The sequence below is a fragment of the Muntiacus reevesi genome, chromosome 3, assembly GCF_963930625.1.
Source record: "Muntiacus reevesi chromosome 3, mMunRee1.1, whole genome shotgun sequence".
NCBI classification, from domain to species: Eukaryota; Metazoa; Chordata; class Mammalia; order Artiodactyla; family Cervidae; genus Muntiacus; species Muntiacus reevesi.
In genome coordinates this window covers 213,879,735-213,900,672 of record NC_089251.1, presented here as the reverse complement: position 1 = coordinate 213,900,672, position 20,938 = coordinate 213,879,735, and the positions used below count along the sequence as shown (strand labels likewise).

The 20,938-nt window shown below is 38.2% G+C and overlaps 1 protein-coding gene across 1 annotated transcript; it reads left to right on the top strand.

Moving 5' to 3' along the window:
• The first annotated feature begins 2,154 nt into the window (after positions 1-2,154).
• NXPH2 (neurexophilin 2) lies at positions 2,155-20,691 on the top strand. Its single transcript, XM_065928989.1, has 2 exons — positions 2,155-2,457; positions 19,948-20,691. The coding sequence occupies exons 1-2, from the start codon at positions 2,155-2,157 to the stop codon at positions 20,689-20,691; spliced, it is 1,047 nt and encodes a 348-aa protein (XP_065785061.1).
• Positions 20,692-20,938: the final 247 nt, after the last annotated feature.

Below are 20,938 nucleotides of genomic sequence, written 5' to 3'. Positions count from 1 at the left end.
AGGTTTTCATGAGTTATTAAGTATTCTGCCTTACTTAATGGGTTGTTAAATATGCAAAAGCCAAGCACAATACAGTGAGCAATGGAATATATATGAATGAGGCTCAGATCACTTTCAGCCTGAAAACATCAGATCTTTCCACAACACTGTAACTTACCCGAATAACATCTTCCTTAGTTCTTTACTTTGACCTGGTTGCTCCTGAAAAAGCATCCTCTCTCCTTGTTACTTCAGTGGGTACTCCCCAGGTGGCACTAGCGGTGAGGAATCACCTGCCAATGCAGGACACGCAAGAGACCTGGGTTCAATTCTTGGGTGGGGAAGATCCGCTGGAGAAGGAAATGGCAACACTCTCCAGTATTCTTGCCTGGAGAACCCCTCCTGGCAAGAGGAGGCTGGCGGCTACAGTCCATGGGGTCACAGGGTCAGACACTACTGAGCGCACATACAAGCTCCTTGATACACCAGTGAATCTTCTACTAATTCTCCCCCAATGCCCAGGAAGATACCCTTTATAGGGATCTTCTTCTCCCTTTTCCTGTTTAAATAGGGTAAGCCACAGCACCGCTTTCCAGGTCCCTTCCTGAATCTGACCATGCTCCCCAACCAAGTCCCTTCTCCTCTGGATCCCAGAGGCTGGGATTATGCTTGAGTCTCCAAGGGCCAGAGTGGCCTGGATGCCTCAGGAATTGCTTGTAGTAGCCCATATTTTCCTTCCTCAAACATAACTTTTCTATCCAGGCTGTCTACAGAAACCACAGCCAATTAAACCTGATGTATTTGATTCCCAATAATTTTAAAATATTGTATGGGTATTTGGGTACAAGCCAGGAATGACTTTGCAATATGTAAAAATCTCAGGAGGGAGGGGGGGCTTCTCTTGTGGACCAGTGATTAAGACTGCCTTCCAATGCAGGAGTTGCAGGTTCAGTCCTAGTCAGGGAGCTAAGATTCCCACATGCCTCTCGGCCAAAAAACAACACATAGGGCAGAAACAATAATGTAACAAATTCAATAAAGACTTAAAAGAATGGTCCACATTAAAAAAAAAAAAATCTCAAGGGAAGTTTAACCAAGACATTTAGTCAGTATTGAAATTTATGTTGTGTTGTGGTTTAGTTGCTAAACTGTGACTGACTCTTTTGCAACCCCATAGACTGTAGCCCACCAGGCTCCTCTGTCCATGGGATGTTCCAGGCAAAAATACTGGAGTGATTGATATTTCCTTCTCCAGGGAATCTTCCCAACCCGAGGATTGAACCCGCATCTCCTGCATTGGCAGTGGGTCCTTTACCACTGAGCCACCAGGGAAACCCACTGAAATGATAGTGCTTTATGGGAAGGGTTGCACCTTTTTAACAACATATGTTTACCAAGTATGTGTACTTTATTTTAGACACCATGGTGAGCCTTGTGTATACAACAGAGGATAAGAAAATGTCCCTGTCTTTAAAGAATTCAGCCTAATGAAGGGAGACCAACCACTTTGGGTGCTATTATAGGAGTATAATGGTGGGGGGCCCAAAAGAAGAACACCCAAGTCCCTTAGATTATCACAGATACTTTATGGAGGAGATGCTACCATGAGCTATTTTGAGGCTGATAAGACTGCAACAATCATCTGTTACCACTGATTTCATGTTTGTCTTCAGATCCATATTACACTCACTCATGAAGCTTTTAATAATAATGGTTACACATGTGAACTCATGTATAATTGTAGAATGCATGTAAATAGCATAATTGTCTCTTGCACCTGTTGAGATTCTACAAAAGCTTACTTTAAGGGGAAAAGGTTCCGTATCTCTGAAAGTGTGAAAACACAGCTCTGAGTAATCAGAAGCTATTTAAAGACTCACAAGTCAGATCTTACAAAATTCACCAGGCCAGATACCTGATGGATGTGGTCTGACAAGAAATGGTTGCAAGGCAGAGCCTAGCCCACTGCCTGTGGTCTGGAACCAGCTCATCATCCCAGGACTGTCCTGTTCGACCTTTCCCAGGACTTCTGGACCAAGTGTGCCCAGAGGCGCTGAGGGGAGAGGGACAGAGGAGACTTTGATTTTGATCTTGGTTTCAAATGCTGGTAGATGCCAAGAAAGAAGCCACAATTGATCCTAGCCAAATATCAGACGACTAAAGAGAGACCCCAGTATGTATGCCTGGCTGTGCCATTGTCAGCGAGGCACAGTTCCGGGGGCTGTGCAGACGGAAGATGAGCCCAGAGTTCGGATGAGGGAGCGTTGTGGTCAGTTGAGTTCTAACAAAGAACTCATGTCTTCTGACTCCCCTTCCAGCCTCTTTTTAACTGCTACCGCCACACTCATGAAGGCATCACCTCATGTTTTACAAAATGCAGAACTGGTGCTGTATAATTTTCATGGTTCAATTAAAGTCAGCCTATCTGTTAAGAAACTAGATGTCCGAATAGTGAACCTCAGGGAGTCTGGGCTGAAGGTGGGGTCCTGTGAATTTTTATCAGCTTATAGGTATTAGATTGAGGTCATAGGAATGAGGACCTCTTGAAAATAAGACAATTCTGTCTTTTTTTATAACATTGTATACATTAATTCTTTCAATAATTGCTACTTTTTCAAATGTTATTTTTTAATGTTTTGATTTAGGTTCATTTTCTTTTATCCAATTATCATTACTTATTATTTAGTTCCATCCCCCCAACTTGTAACCCTTTTTTCTCCATTTCCATTGTCTTTCCTACTTGACTCCTTTACTGACCACGTTTTATTTGAGATGTAAAGCATTTTCCAAAATGGCCTGTTTTTAAGCCTAAAGATATAAAAAGGTGTGAAAAGTCCAGGATACTCTACACTGCCAGTCAGATTTTTTAAGATTTTTTTTTTAATTACAGTAAAAGTCACATAATATAAAACATCCTATTTTAACCATATTTAACTATGCATTTCGGTGGCCCTAAGTACATTCACATTGTGCAACTCTCACCATCATCTGTCTCCCCAATTTGTCACCTTCTTAAACTGAAACTCTGTCCCCACGAAATAGTAACTCTCCATACCCCTCCCCATCCACTCCTACCCCCGGCCCCTGGCATCTACCAGCGTACTTTCTGACTCTGTGTATTTGTGCCAGTCATATTTATGCATTCAGTTTCTACTAGACACTTAGTGTGACTCAAGCACTCTGATGAGTGTTGGAGACATAGAGCTGAGGAAGACACAGAAGCTGCCATCAAGCAAAATACAATATAGTATTTTCCTCGGAAATAAAGATAATATATGACATATTATTTATATTACATAGAGAGAAAATATGAATAAATATTAAAATATTAGCAATTGCTGACTTTAATTTTCCTCAGTTTTCTTAGCTTCATTTGCTAAAGTAATCTTCCTCTTTTAATGATAAAAAATTTTATTTCTATTATTTTATTTTTATTGTATTATTATTTATATTACATTGCTCAAGCTTTTTTATGTGTCAAATATATTACAGTATTAGTGTGGAAAGATCAGTTACTTGATACAAAAGACCTGATTTCTAAACTTATTGCTGCCTCTCAATGTTTGGACTTTGGACAAGTCTCTTAAATTCTCTAAGGCTACAGGGACCCTATTATTCTCAGTATAAATGTCAGGAATGATTATTGCAAAACATAATTTTGTCACAATTACCTGCTTCATATACACAAGCAATATACATTGGCTTTTTTTATTAAGTAAGTGTTTTATAGTGTGGAAAACTGATATTGATCTTACAAAACATACTTATATTGGGTCATCATAAAGCACCACATTTATGTAGGAGCCTGTAAAAATCTCCAACAGACTATGATTGTTTACATTTAATTAAAATATCACACTCTATATCTAAGACAATTTGAAAAATATTTAAACTTACTGAATGTCATGTTAGATGCAAGATGTAATCAATAAGTGCTGACATTTTGAACTGAAAAAAAAAAAAAACAACTGATTGGCAATGTTTACCATATCTACAAAATATGTTCATCACCTGGAATTTGCACCTAGTGTTTGAACACAGAGTACTAGCATTCCAAATTGGAAATTAAAACTGCCCATCACAGGCAGTATGTGCTAATTGCTAGGTTATTGGTAGCTGAAGATAGAAATATCAAATGGATATGATGGTAAAGTACAAAATCATACACACTGCACCTCTCCGAAGCCCTGCGCCATCCACCCTCCCATCTGTCCACGTTTCCTCATCCTGCATTGAAGCTGCTTAAGCTGTCTTAAAAGTACAGTATCTGCCATTTACACTTCTCTGTTCACTGCTCTTTCTTCTGTTGCAACTTTCTTTTTCAAATGCCAACTTTTAGGGGTCAAGAAACAGGCGCATGTTGTCTCTCCCAGACCATTATATTTTAGGGTCATTTTTGTGTTCCTATCATGGAAAGCCCTTCTCTCTCACTGAAGACTTGGACAGGGCATCCGAAGACAAAGGGGTGAAAAAAGACAGTGCCACTTACCATGCTGAGCCATTTATTCCTAAACAGAGAAAGGATTGTTTCTATTAGATGGTCAAAAGAGTACCTTTTTTGACTTGCAAAACTCGAGTTAAATGAGATTGCACTCTGACTCTGTTTTACTTGGGACCTGTGACTGTAGCCTAGTATTTAGCAGCCCCCTACCACAGGGCATTTTACCATTCACTTCTAATCTGTTTGTAATTTGTTAAAGAGCCCTTTTTATGCAGCTTGCAAATACAAAATGAAATCTTTTTCTTCCACATCATTTCTTTTTTCAATTTTTTTATTGCAATATAATTGATTTACAATTTTGTGTTAGTTTCAGATATACAGCAAAGTGATTCACTTATATATATTAATATGTATATAATATGTATTCTTTTTCAGATTCTTTTTCGTTATAAGTTGTTACAAAGTGTTGAGTATAGTTCTATATATACAGTAGGTCCTTGTTGGTTATCTATTTTATATATAATAGTATACATCTGTTAATCCCAAACTCCTAATTCATTCCTCCCCTCCTCTCCACTTTGGTAACCATAGAAAACTTTGTTTTCTATGTCTGTAGGTCTGTTTTTGTTCTGGATTTAAGTTCATTTGTATCAACTTTTTAGGATTCTACATCTAAGTGATATTATATTTGTCTTTCTCACTCTGGCTTCCATCACTTAGTATCACACCATTTCTTTGAAATGTTTACATAAATTATGGTACGTGCATGCACACATGCATTTTTACACGATAGTTCTGCATGTCAGGATGTGTGCTTGTGTGTAAGATTTTTTGCAGAGGTTATGTCATTGATTTTCCTGATTACTGTCTTCAAGATAAAATAAGAATTGCCATATTTAACCTTAGCAATAAAACTACTGCCAAGCATTGCAATCTAGCTTTTTGGCTCTTACTGCTAAGATTTCTGTCTTCACATTTATGTTTCCTGTTAGTTCCTGGATCAATTTAGAAAAATGTAAAGGGCAGCTATTAAAAGATATCTGGAAGGTAAAATGAATTTGCTACTCTCAGCACTAAGGTTGTCCGTTGTTTAGCTTTGTTCTCCTAAGCAATCATTTGTTTTTCAACTTGCAAAATGAATTTTGAAACACTGCCACATTATGACACAAAATATTAATAGATACAATTAATACATTGATACATGTTTGATTCTGTCATTCTTCATCCCCTTTACGTCATTCTTCTTTTAATCTGCTGTGACAGTTCTGTAATGGAGCCCCAGAAATATGATTTGAGGGCAAGCCATATTACTAATCATCAATACAGTGTTCTATGTTGTTCAGAAATACGTGTTCTTTTGTCAGCAGGGATGATAGTCTGCAAAATTTCTACCCAGAGAAAATGCTTTCCAAGATTTGTTTACAAGGAGAAAATTTAATGGGAAGCTAAGTTTGATCATAACAGTTTTTTTTTCCTTCCTGCTGAGCAGATCGTTGTTTTATTTTAACTACAGGATGTGGGACAGAATTGTTAAAGCAGTCCAATTATATAAGCTATATATATATATATATATATATATATATATATATATATATACACACGTGTATATATATATATATATATATATATATATACACAACATAAAGGAAGCCTTAGATCACTTTTCATTACTTGTTCTACAGTTGTTCAGCTAGCATGGAATCTGCCGGCCACCTCCACACAGTATAACACTGGTCACTTTGGGGGTTCTTAGCATGAACTGATACTCCCAGTGAAATAATTAATAGCTAGCTATCCAGAGTGCATCAGGAAGAACGTGATAAACAGATCCATTAAACAAACCAGTTATTCTTCCAAACTGGCACTCAGCGATGATTGTCTCTGTGGAAAAAAAAAAGTTAATAAATCCTTTCAGGATATCCAAGTGGAGCAAGGCAGCTGTCTTTAAAAATATTTGTACATATCTGTATCAATTTATCTCTAGTAACATCTGCCAGTCATGTTATCAAGGAAAAGCAAACCCTCCCAGCTTGATATAAATTCACAAGTTTGGAGCATTCAGTTTATTCTGCTTGATCCTGGAAAACCGTACATTTTTTTCTTTGACAGACAGAGGACTATGTATTTTTGATGTACTATGGAATAGTTAAGGGCGTGGCCTTCTTGTTAATGGTAGGTGATCTTTTCAATCTATCCTTGGTAAGTTATTTCTATTATGGCAAGCATGTCACAGAAAACTAGTATGGGCTATAAATACCTTATATTCAGTATAACACCAAAAGCTGAAAACATCCACTTGAGGTATAGATGCCTCTTCAGTGCTCTGATTGCTGGGGGGAGAAAAAAAATTCAGTTGTTGTGTTTTACCTTTCATTTAGAGTATTCATCAGTTCTTGTGAAAATCATAGACATAAGCCAGATTTGTTGTCTGTTAACATATCATAACACACCCATAAACATGCAGACAAGCTACATTATTCAAAATGTTATTTACCTAGAACCTATGTGGTTCATTATCAAGAAATACTAATATACATTGTAATAATTATATAAGATAATAGAAGAGGGTTATACCACAATTATGGCAAAGGTTTGACTGTCTCAGAGCCTAAAAATATCTATTATAAACTTCAACAACTCTTAGGAGATTTAAGGGTGAACCACAAGGCTACTCGGGCTGCCACCCTGAGCACAAGACCTCCAAGTCAGAAATTTAGCACTGACTGATCCTATTTATCATTAGGAGAAGTGTACATGTACTTTCAGTTATAAGATGAATAAGTCCTGATTGAAATTTACTAAGAACCCTTTCTTAAGGGTTCTCACTCCCAAAAAAGGAGGGGGTAACCATGTGAGGGGATGGGTGTGTTAATTTAATTACTTGATGATAGGAATCCTTTCACAATGTAAACATGTTGTACAGTTTAAATATATTATAATTTTATTTGTCAATTATACCTCAATAAAGCTGGAAAAGAAAAGAAAAAATGAGTCTTCTACTAGGAAAAATATAGCTATTGTCTTATAATGCTATCACACTCATTAGTAATTATAAACAAATCAATATACAATTTGGAACTAGGTAAAGAAGAATATAAATACCAAGATCAATTCATTTCCTTGTCATGAATTCATTCATTTTCAACGATCGGTGAATACATCTTGGGTTTAATTTTTCTCATCAAAATAAAACTCAATTCTGCTCATGCTTTGCTCTGTTGCCTCCCTGTTTAGGACTAGTGCCACCTGCTCGATGTATCTATATCTATCTGTATATATACATATTATATATGCACATATTTCAGATGCTTATGACAACTATGTCAGTGGGATATTATTTATGATTATTTATGTAAAGTTTGTTTTCCTTCAGCTAAGTTCAGTTGCTCAGTCATGTCTGACTCTGCACCCCATGGACAGCAGCACACCAGGCCTCCATATTCATCAGCAACTCCCAGAGTTTACTCAAACTCATGTCCATTGAGTCGGTGATGCCATCCAACCATCTCATCCTCTGGGTCTTTCCAAATGAGGCAGTTCTTTGCATCAGGTGGCCAAAGTATTGAAATTTCAGCTTCAGCATCCATCCTTCCAATGAATATTCAGGACTGATTTCCTTTAGGGTGAACTGGATGGATCTCTTTGCAATCTAAGTGACTCTCAAGAGTCTTCTCTAACACCACAGTTCAAAAGCATCAATTCTTCTGTGCTCAGCTTTCTTTAGAGTCCAACTCTCACATCCATACATGACTATTGGAAAAAAAGTAGATTTGACTAGACCAAACTTTGTTGGCAAAGTAATGTCTCTACTTTTTAATATGCTGTCTAGGTTGGTCATAACTTTTCTTCTGAGGATTAAGCATCTTCTAATTTCATGGCTGCAATCACCATCTGCAGTGATTTTGGAGCCCAAGAAAATAAGTCTGTCACTGTTTCCCCATCTATTTGCCATGAAGTGATGTGACCAGATGCCATGATTTAGTCTTCTGAATGTTGAGATTTAAACCAATTTTTTCACTCTTCTCTTTCACTTTCATCAAGAGGTTCTTCTTCACTTTCTGCCATAAGGGTGGTGTCAACTGCATATCTGATGTTATTGGTATTTCTCCTGACAATCTTGATTCCAGCTTGTGCTTCATCCAGCCCAACCTTTCTCATGATGTACTCTGCATATAGGTTAAATAAGCAGGGTGGCAATATACAGCCTTGACGTACACCTTTCCCAATTTGGAACCAGTCTGTTGTTCCATGTCCAGTTTTAGCTGTTGCTTCCTGATCTGCATATAGATTTCTCAAGAGGCAGGTCAGGTGGTCTGATATTCCCATCTCTTTCAGAATTTTCCAGAGTCTGTAGTGATCCACACTGTCAAAGGCTCTGGCATAGTCAATAAAGCAGAAGTAGATATTTTTCTGGAACTCTTTTGCTTTTTTGATGATCCAACAGATGTTGGCAATTTGATCTCTGGTTCCTCTGCCTTTTCTAAAACCAGCTTGAACATCTGGAAGTTCATGGTTCACGTATTGCTGAAGCCTGGCTTGGAGAATTTTGAGCATTACTTTACTAGTGTGTGAGATGAGTGCAATTGTGCAGTAGTTTGAACATTCTTTGACATTCATTGTCTTTCTTTGGGATTTGAATGAAAACTGATCTTTTCCAGTCCTGTGGTCACTGCTGAGTTTTCCAAATTTGCTGACATATTGAGTGCAGCACTTTCACAGCATCATCTTTAGGATTTGAAATAGCTCAGCTGGAATTCCATGACCTCCACTAGCTTTGTTCGTGGTGATGCTTTCTAAGGCCCACTTGACTTCACATTCCAGGATGTCTGCCTCCAGGTGAGTGATCACACCATCATGATTATCTGGGTCATGAAGTTCTTTTTGTATAGTTCTTCTGTGTTTTCTTGCCACCTCTTCTTAATATCTTCTGCTTCTGTGAGGTCCATACCATTTCTGTCCTTTATTGTGCCCATCTTTGCATGAAATGTTCCCTTGGTATCTCTGTTGTTCTTGAAGAGATCTCTAGTCTTTCCCATTCTATTGTTTTCCTCTATTTCTTTGCATTGATTGCTGAGGAAGGCTTTCTTATCTCTCCTTGCTAATTCTTTGGAACTCTGCATTCAAATGGGTATATCTTTCCTTTTCTCCTTTGGTTTTTGCTTCTCTTCTTTTCAAAGCTATTTGTAAGGCCTCCTCAGACAGTCATTTTGCTTTTTTGCATTTCTTTTTATTGGGGATAGTCTTGACCACTGTCTCTTGTTCAATGTCATGAACCTCTGTCCATAGTTCTTCAGGCATTCTATCTATGAGATCTAATCCCTTGAATCTATTTCTCACTTCCACTGTATAATCGTAAGGGATTTGATTTAGGTCATACCTCAGTGGTCTAGTGACTTTCCCTACTTTCTTCAATTTCAATCTGAATTTGGCAATAAGGAGCTCATGATCTGAGCCACAGTCTGCTCCCAGTCTTGTTTTTCTGGCTCTGTAGAGCTTCTCCATCTTTAGCTGCAAAGAATATAATCAATCTGATTTTGGTATTGACCATCTGGTGATGTCCATGTGTAGAGTCTTCTCTTGTGTTGTTGGAAGAGGGTGTTTGCTATGACGAGTGCATTCTCTTGGCAAAACTCTATTAGCCTTTGTCCTGCTTCATTTTGTACTCCAAGGCCAAATTTGCCTGGTATTCCAGGTTTTTCTTGACTTCCTACGTTTGCATTCCAGTCCCCTATAATGAAAAGGACATCTTTTTTGGGTGTTGGTTTTAGAAGATCTTGTAGGTCTTCATAGAACCGTTCAACTTCAGCTTCTTCAACATTAGTGGTCAGGACAGACTTGGATTACTGTGATATTGAATGGCTTGCCTGGAAACGAACAGTGATCATTCTGTTGTTTTTGAAATTGCATCCAAGTACTGCATTTCGAACTCTTTTGTTAACTCTGATGGCTACTCCATTTCTTCTAAGGGATTCTTGCTCACAGTAGTAGATATAATGGTCATCTGAGTTAAATTCACCCATTCCAGACCATTTTAGCTTGCTGATTCCTAAAATGTGGATATTCACTCTTGTCATCCTCTGTTTGACCTCTTCCAATTTGCCTTGATTCATGGACCTAACATTCCAGGTTCCTATGCAATATTGCTCTTTACAGGATCGGACTTTGCTCTCATCACCAGTCACATCCACAACTGGGTATTGTTTTTGCTTTGGCTCCGTCTCTTCATTCTTTCTAGAGTTATTTCTCCACTGATTTCCAGTAGCATATTGGGCATCGACCAACCTAGGGAGTTCCTTTCACTGTGCTATCTTTTTGCCTTTTCATACTGTTCATGGGGTTCTTAACCCAAGAATACTAAAGTGGTTTGCCATTCCCTTCTCCAGGGGACCACATTTTGTCAGGCCTCTCCACCATGACCTGACTGTCTTGATATTCTTTTCCTTAATTTCCTGTAAATCACATTAAGGCAGGCACTTTATCTACCTTATTCAGCAGTATGTTCCCAGTGCCCAGAGCACAGATGCTGTACCTAAAAGGCATGTGATAGATACGTGTTAAATCAGTGATTAAAGATGAATGCATTCAAAAGATATGCACACCCTAATGTTCATAGCAACACTATTCACAGTAGCCAAGGCATGAAAACAACCTAAATTTCCATCAACAGATGAATGGATAAAGAAGATATGGTGTATATATATGTATGTATGTATATATACAAACATACATACATAATGGCATATTACTCAGCCATAAAAAAGAATAAATAATACCATTTTCAGCAACATGGATGGATCTAGAGATTATCATACTAAGTGAAGTAAGTCAGAAAGAAACAAATACCTTATCAGTTACAAGTGGAATCTAAAATATGGCACAGATGAACTATTTTACAAAATATACAGACTCACAGACATAGAAAACAACATTATGGTTACCAAGGTGGAAGGTTGGGAGGGGTTAACAGAGACACACTACTATATATAAAAGAGATAAATAACAAGGTCCTGCTGTATAGTACAGGGAAGTGTATTTGATATATTATAATAAACCTATGGGGCTTCCCAGGCAGCTCAATGGTAAAAGAATCCAACTGTAGTGCAGGAGATGCAGGAGACACAGGTTGAGTCCCTTGATTGGGAGGATCCCCTGGGGGACTGCATGGCAACCCACTCCAGTATGCTTGCCTGGAGAATCCCAGGGACAAAGGAGCCTGGAAGCCTACAGTCCATCGAGTTGCCAAGAGTCAGACTTGACTGAAGCAACTGAGCATGCACACATGCATGCAATAAATCTATAATGGAAAAGAACCTGAAAATTTATATATTACATATATTATGTATAGATTATATAAAACTGAATCACTTTATAATACTTGAAACCACACAATATTGTAAATCGGCTATAATTCAATTTAACAAAAAAAGAGAACACATGAATTTGTGACCAAAGTTCTGACCCCCTCACTTCTCCCCTAGATTACACAGTGTTTGTTACAGATGTTCCTGTGCATGGACCACTTCACTCTAGCTCACTTTCTACCTCAAAGCCTCCTTTGTCTCCTTAAAGTGCAACTCCAACCTTGCAAGTGAAGAGTCAGTGGGGCTAAATAAAATGTGCCAATTAGAACTGATAAACACTGGAGTAGAACAGCAAGCCTGGTTTTCTTATTTCATCCACAGGTAAATCTTCAAATAATAAAAACACCCCCTGTTGGGACTGCAGTAGGATAGAGTATCCTGAACTGATAATGGCATCGTGTACATTGAATGGAATTTGAATGCCATAAGCTCACATTTTAAATGCCTTTCACTACCTTGGTATTACTCATGGGTGTAGACAAGTCATCTCTTCCTCCTCTTCTCCCCACCCCCACGCCCCGTCACGTGCAGTTTAGGACCCATCCACACATGCAGTGACAGAGAAGAAGCAAAGCTATCACAATGATGGATATCTAGATGTAGTGTAGCATAGCATGTGTGCTCAATCATGTCTGACTCTTTGTGACCCCATGGGACTGTAGCCCACCAGCCTCCTCTGACCATGGGATTATCCCAGCAAGAATACTGGAATGGATTGCCATTTCCTACTCCATGGGATCTTCCCAACCCAGGAATTGAACCTGTTTCTCTTGCATCTCCTGCATTGGCAGGCAGATTTTACCACTGCACCACCTGGGAAGCCCATGTAGATGATTATCCCATAATTATGGCAAAGGTCTGACTGTCTCAGATCCCAAGGGAGCCCTAGTAATGGTCATGGCCCCACAGCACCCAGCTTACTGTGAAGAACACTGCTTTGTGAGGCTTTGCTTAGCTTCAACCTCTTCATCCACCTGCAAAGAAAGCCCCATGTAAATGCTGATACTGACTCATTGGATGTATACAGTCAAGTACAATAGACCTGATCCAAAACAGAGGAGAATATCTGAATCTAATATATTAAGCAGGTAATTCCAACTCCATGTGAGATATTTATAGACTAAGCTCTTCTTTATTGAATTATCAATTATCTAAATGAGCACCATTTTTAAGAAATAAATACTAAATGAATGTGAAATAACAACAATAATAATTGATGATGACAGACATACTTATATCACATAATAGTGCCAGAATAATGTATAAATAGTATAGGAATTCCTAAGCAACTCTGAGGTTACTTGAGAGAATTCAGTGGTGCACTAAAGAATTATAAATTGAAATGCTTGAATTCCTGACTTTAAAAACAAAAAATCAATCCTAAACCAAGTCCCACTGAATTAAATGTAAATTAGACTAAGCTTACGATAACAAAAATGTACAAGCCTTGTGAGAATTCTGAAAGCGAAACTTAAAAAGATCTTCTCTGCCTGAATCAGAGATTAACATGAACAGTGATTAAGTCTTGTTGCTAGAGAGTACCCTTGAAGGGATGAAAATGGTACCTTACTTCTGTGTTCTTCCTCCTCAAAGCCTACTCTAATCATAAGAAAGACATCAGACCAACTCAAACTGAAAGGCCTAGCCAGTGCTCCTTGAAATGTTCAAGGTCACCAAAAACAAGGAACAACTGAGAAATGGTCACAGCCAAAACAAGCTTAACAATTCATGATGACCAAATATAATGTGGGATCCTAGATGGGATCTTGGAACATATAAAAGACATTAAGGAAATCTGAATAAAGCATGGACTTTAGTTAGCAATAAGGTGTAAGTATTGGATCTTTGGGCTTCTCAGGTCACACTAGTGGTAAAGAATTTGCCTGCCAAGGCAGGAGACATAAGATACACAGGTTTGATCCCTGGGTCAGAAGATCCCCTGGAGGAGAGCAAGGCAGCCCACTCCAGCCTTCTTGCCTGGAAAATCCCATGGAATGAAGAGTCTGGCAGGCTACCATCCACAGGGTCACAGAGTCAGACACGACTAAAGTGAGCGAGCATGCAAGCATGTGTTGAATCTTTAGTTGTAACAAGTGTAAGATATATAAGATATTAATAATTTAGGAAACTAGGGGCAGGGTATTATAACTGTACCACACAACTGTCCAGTAAACTAAAACTATTCTAATATAAAATGTTTTCCTGAAAAATACATAACAGATATATTTCTAAAAGATCTTCTGATATAGTATTTGCAGAGAAAGATGCTTTTTAGTTTATAAATTATTTCCATAATTTGTGACAGTTCTCACATCTGCTACTATAAAATTCATTGCAGCTTCTCTGCCTCTTGGGAAAAAATGCATTTAATTATCAGTGAAATTCAACTCCAGCTTGTTATGATGAATGATTTGAACCTGTCAACTTTTTTTCTCCCTAAAAACAAAAGAAATGAAATGAAAGACAGTCTTCCTCCTTTACTTCCTTCCTTCCACCTGCTTCATTTAATTGATGAAGGTTTGAGCTTTTATTAATCTTTTTGAGCTCCTCTGTAAGATGCAGAAAAAGCTAATATGATATCATTGTATCTGGCTAATGTGTGTGCTTTGTGAAATTGATACACCCTGCCAAGACATAAATTACTTAAGCTTTGATAAATGTGTTGAAATCAGGGAATGTTCAAACAGATAAAGCACAGCAATTCCTCTTTTTCTCCCTTTTTTAAACTCCATTTCGTGCAAGCAGTTAAATGTTTTTGCATTATTATTGTAATATGATGGGACAAAAGACAGCCATGATATTGATAGCAGCATAGAGAACCCCAGCAAGCACAAAAGCAGTGGGGGATACAGCCTTGTGTTTTGCAGATAACATCCAACAACCTTGCCTTGGACAGACTGGTTTGCCAACAGGTTCAGATCCACCTCAGTCCTCTCCCAGCATGTTGTATCACTGAAATTGTCTACAGAGGAATGAGCGTCCTGCCAGACACTTGGCACTTTCAGATCCTTCGCTGACTCATTTGGTAGGCTGAAATCAAAGATCCACAAACACATTTTGTTAGCTAAGAATGCTCACCTGTCCCTGTGATCTGGGTATGACTCAGATGTCAGTGAGATGGGAAGCACGAAGAAGCATTTGATTGATGCTCTAGGGTTGATTTCTACTCATTAATTTATCCTATGGCACTGAACAAGTTGCTTGATTGATCACTAATCAGTTCCCTGGAGACCTGAGAATCCATATCATCTTTTGAAGAGGAGGCATGGAACTATCCATTGGATAATGTAAGACCCATCAGTCTCTGAGTGTCTTTTGCCAGAGGTTGGGCTCAGTAATTTCCATCCATTTTTTAAATTTAGTCCTTACAATCAACCAACAAAGGAGGTATAGGTGGGAAAATTGGGGCTTATGTCAAGGGACAATGAGGTCATCAGGCAGCAAATCCTATCCTTTTTCCACCATGCTGCTTCCATATTGGGAGTATATTGGATGAGTGTGGGCGGGGTTGTGGTTCCTTCAAATCACAGTCATCCCTCAGTAGGTCTTTTGAGGTTAAGCATGAGCCTTGGGAACTTGGTCACCCAACTATCTATGTAGACCTGTTTAGGTGAGGATGTCTTCTCAGTAGTGATGCACACGTTTAAGCAGCATTCTAGAGAGAAGGCTGAACAAGTTATACCCCAGGGAGAGGAAGTTGGGAGAAGAGGTACAACTAGCAGCTTTTTAAGACAATTAGAAATATATTTATTTTTTTAATTACACTCTTCTAGCTATATACATCATCATCCAATAACTTTTTGAAATTTGAGTTTAGATTTGGAAAACAGTACTTGTAAGAACTGTCCATACATTTTAGAGTAATAAATAAGTTAAAGAAGTGAAGTGAAGTTGCTCAGTCATGTCCGACTCTTTGCAACCCCATGGACTGTAGCCTACCAAGTTTCTCCATCCATGGGATCTTCCAGGCAAGAATATTGGAGTGTGTTGCCATTACCCAGCTTTTCTCAATTTGTTTAATGTTGTCAAAGTAGAGTCTAGGGCAAAGCAAAAAAATTAAAAGATGCATACATCTACTTTTTATCTAAGAAAGTGAAAGTGAAGTCGCTCAGTCGTGTCCGACTCTTTGCTACCCCATGGACTGTAGCCTACCAGGCTCCTCCCTCCATGGGATTCTCCAGGCAAGAGTACTGGAGCGGGTTGCCATTTCCTTCTCCAGGGGATCTTCCGAACTCAGGGATCAAACCGGGGTCTCCCACATTCCAGGCAGACACTTTAACCTCTGAGCCACCAGGGAACTTTTTATCTAAGGAATCCTCAATGACAGTTTTCACTGAAACAGAGAACAATCATAGATCTGTGCTTAAGAGTTAAATTGCATTATTTTTACATAGGCAAATCTTAAAATCAAAGGCAACTTGAGTAGATTTGAAAATAAAGAGTATTGTGTTAGAATATACTTTTTAAGAATCAAATTTCATTTTCAATCGTCATCTGTAGAATCTCGCCTGAAGAATAGAGTGTTTATAAAAGCAAATAATTACATCTAATTTATCTGTTTGGTAAGTTTTGTTTTCTTTTTTTTTTTTTTTTCACTTTCTTAGGATGATTTACATATATTTGGGTCAAATTGTTACAACATCAGTTACTACAATGAAAATCTGTAGTATTTTTGAAAATTAACAAGTGATTTTTTCAGTAATTATTATCCAGTCATCTTAGAACTATCACATCAGAAGTCCTAGATATAAGAGAAAGTGAAAGTGAAGTCGCTCAGTGGTGTCGACTCTTTGAGACCCCATGGGCTGTAGCCTACCAGGATCCTCAGTCCATGGGATTTTCCAGGCAAGAATACTGGAGTGGGTTGCCATTTCCTTCTCCAGGGGATCTTCCCAACCCAGGGATTGAACCCGGGTCTCCCACATTGCAGGCAGACACTTTACCATCTGAACTACCAGGGAAGCCCAAGGATCTCATAATGTCCATCTCACGATAGAACTCATCATGTATTTTAAAATGCACCAATATCAGTTAGCCTGAGACTCTACATGATTGAAAACTTGTCACTGTACAATAAGTTTAACGTTGATAGGTTTTCAATAACAGAAAAAGGAGAAAATCAGGCAAAGCATCAAGAAAAATGACCCAAGCAGAGAAAACTCAGAAAAATGTGCAATGTGAAGCAAGCATTTTAAGATAAAAAGAGCATATTGGTGCTGGTAATACAGAGTGTTGTCATACTTGTGCCAAAAAAAAAAAAAAAAAAAGTGTTTTTGAATGCAAAATAGATCTTTATTCTACTAACACAGTATTAATTGGGAGAACTTCCCAGAGGTAAAGCATGTGGTAAAGACTCCACCTGCCAATGCAGGAGACCCAAGAGACAGGGGTTTGATTCCTGAGTCAGGAAGATCCCCTGGAGTAGAAAATGGCAACCTGCTCCAGTATTCTTGCCTGGGAAATCCCATGGACAGAGGAGCCTGGCAGGCTGCAGTCCACAGGATCACAAAGAGTCAGATATGACTGAGTGACAGTCACTGTCTCTAGTGTGTATATGTTAATCCATGGGGTCCCAAAGAGTTGGTCACAACTAAGCACTTGAGCACAAGCATATTGTGTATGAGTAAGAATTGGGGTGTTTTTTTTTTTAAGCAAGCTAGAAGGGATTTATCTTGTGAACAATAGGAAGAAAGACAGGAGTGAAGGAAGAGTTTAGGAAATTGGACAAATTGGGGAATAGAGATCAGGAAATTAAGTTCTTTAGTACCGGCCATTCTCAAGATTGATAGGTGTGGCTGTCAACATTGACCAAGCAAGGCACATCTCATTAAATATTGGGAAAAGGTGAAAAATAATAATAGCAAGAATCATAATCACAGAGAAGAGATACTGGACCTTGATCAACAAGGGGTTTCTTATTTGTCCATGTGTCCTGAACTGTCTCCTTGGAGAGAGGACAGGACAAGTCACTTGGACCAGGTTGCATTAGTTCTTAGCAACCTCAAGTCCTATCTGTAGCCAGTACTGACTTCCATGGGCTGTCTGACCAGTTGATCTCAATAAGGCTCTGTGCACGTTGTAATGAAGAATGTTCAAAGTCAGAAAACTAGTGACAGTATCAGAAATACCCAGAATATTTTGAGCCAGAAATGCTGAGTAATGATCCTTCTTTTTCTGGTGGCTATGCCAGTCCTTCAACACCAGGAGAGAGAAAGAAGTATCGACTCAGGATGTGCGCGACCCTAGGAACAAAGAGTATGAATTCAGGTTTTCAAAACAATAAGAATGTGCAGAATATCAGTTTGCCCTTCTGCCAAACCTCAGTAATTTAAGTAGAGAAGAGAATTTTTGAAAATACTAGGCATGAGTGGGAAAAGCCTTCAGGAATTAATCAAAGGGATAAATATATAGTATGTGCCCCCTCCCCACCAAAGCAGAAAACAAAAAAGAAAAATACACACATACACTTAAGTCCTTGCATTCCTCCTCTAAAGTATTCAGGGACAAGTTATAGGTGAAAACACTTCTCATGAAACTCTATTAGAACTTAAACTTTTATGAATGTATAAAATATAACCTCATATTATTAAACTCTACCATATAGTCAAGTGCAATATTTACAATCCAAGCTATGCCAGTTTTTTTTTTTTTTTTTCTCAAAACTGAATTGAAAGCAATAATTCCTATAATAATCTGAGACTGGTTTTACCAGGTACTTCGCCAAGTTTGAAAGGGTTGGGGAAACAGTACATAAAAACAGCCTCAGTTCCTTCTCATCCTTTTCATCACGCTGACAGTTTTCCAGAGAATCATTACCAGAGTGGATTGTGCCATTAGAGATAAGAGGCTATCTGTGTTTCCACGAGAAACCTCTATTTTCCAGACTTTATAATTCATCTATAAATATCCACTCCAAGCAGCAATTTCATATATTATGAATCTGTCTCTCAAAATTCATATTGACTTAACTAAATGATTTTTAGGAATCATGAGGACTCTTACACTGCAAAGAGAGTTAAAAGAAAATCAAATGCAAATAAAGTACTGTGTTTCAGGGGGAATGATTTGAATCAAAATACTGTGGAATCCATAAAACACAGGCACACGATTCTTTCTTAGCAATCCTATCTTTCAGGGTATTATTCAGTTGTAATAAAATTTATTTATCAACAATTACTTAATTCAAAATATACATTTCCAATTTATTTCTGCTTCTCTAAAGGCAGATAATTTGAAATTATATTTTTTCAACTAAATCTTTTATGGAACTTCATATTATTATTCATGCTACTTTTAATTACAGAATTTAAAATTGAATTATATCAAGTTATGAAATTATATGACATAAGCTTTTGAATACAATAATATGCTTGCTATCTACAAATATATTTTAAGAATCTTATCAATATCTTATATTCAGATGGTTTCTAGCTCCATGGTAGAAATCTCAGCTTACTAAAGTTATTTTCTACCTAAAAAAAAAGGACCTTACAAATTGAATGTTTTTATCCAATAAGAGGCCAAAAAATACTATATCCCCTGGTCTGGGAAGATAGAATTGTAAAGATTAGGAGACAGAGATTAAAGCCACATCAACCCATTAAAATCAAATGCAGTCATCCCTTGGTATCCATGGGAGATTGGTTTCAAGATCCCCTTGGATACCAAAATCCAGGGATGTTTAAACTCCTTATATAAGATGGTTTAGTATTTGCATATAACCTAGGCACATACTTCTGTATATTTTAAAACTTCTCTAGATTATTTATAATGCCTAGTACTATGTAAATAGTTGCCAGAATGTGACAAATTCAAGTTTTGCTTTTTGGAAATTTCTGTGTTTGAGTTGGGGGCAGTTGGGATTTTTTTATTTAGCTTTAATTTCAATTCAGTGTTGGTTGAATCCAGTAGATTCAGAGCCTGCGTATACAAAGAACCAACTGTTCTCTCTTCCTAATCTCATCATTTCCATGTTTGTACTCACAGATTTATACTGCTCGAATGACATGGTCATTTTGTTATACTGCAGAGCCCAACTGTGTATGTGAAATGGTATTTAGCAGAAAGCGAAATAATACTACAAGAATTGCCCCAGTGCTTTGGCTTCGGTATGTGTGGACTCACAGCCCAACCTAAAGTATATTTTTCTTTCTTCCTTTTGAACAGCTGTTTTGTGACAGTGAGAAGGTGGTGCATGCCACGGAGGGACTGGACTGGGAAGACAAAGATGCCGCGGGGACCCTGGTGGGTAATGTGGTGCACTCAAGGATCATCAACCCTCTGCGCCTGTTTGTTAAACAGTCTCCAGTCCCCAAGCCTGGACACTTGGCCTATGCGGACAGCATGGAGAACTTTTGGGATTGGCTGGCCAACATCACGGAGGTTCAGGAGCCATTGGCAAGAACTAAAAGGAGGCCGATAGTGAAAACAGGAAAATTTAAGAAAATGTTTGGATGGGGTGACTTCCATTCCAACATTAAAACTGTGAAACTCAACCTCCTCATCACGGGGAAAATCGTTGACCATGGAAATGGAACCTTCAGTGTTTATTTTCGACATAATTCCACCGGCCTGGGCAATGTTTCAGTGAGTTTGGTACCCCCCTCCAAAGTGGTGGAGTTTGAAGTTTCCCCACAGTCTACCTTGGAGACCAAGGAATCCAAATCTTTCAACTGTCGCATTGAGTATGAAAAAACAGATCGGGCCAAGAAGACCGCCCTGTGCAATTTTGACCCATCCAAGATCTGCTACCAGGAGCAGACTCAGAGCCACGTATCCTGGTTGTGTTCCAAGCCCTTCAAGGTCATTTGCATCTACATTGCCTTTTACAGTGTTGATTATAAACTTGTGCAAAAGGTCTGTCCTGACTACAATTACCATAGTGAGACTCCCTACTTATCTTCTGGCTGAATCTTCCCATGGCCAATAAAAAGGAAGGATAAATACATACTCAATTATTAATAGAACCACCAAGAACCAAGCTCAGCTCTCCATGGCAAAGGATCCCTTTTGTTTCTGGCAATGAACCTTCATTCCCTATAAGGTTTTCAAATTTAAAAAAGAAAAAGAAACATCTTAAAAGTTGAAATGTGTTTGTTATGATCATAAGCACCTTAATCTAAACAGTCAAACTGTATATGAAACCATCACTCTCTCA

Bases quoted from the DNA above. Each gene is read 5' to 3' on its own strand.
- NXPH2 (XM_065928989.1), top strand. From the start codon at position 2,155: ATGTATGCCTGGCTGTGCCATTGTCAGCGAGGCACAGTTCCGGGGGCT. The intron at 2,458-19,947 runs GTGGGGTCCTGT...CCTTTTGAACAG, and splicing joins TCAGGGAGTCTGGGCTGAAG to CTGTTTTGTGACAGTGAGAA.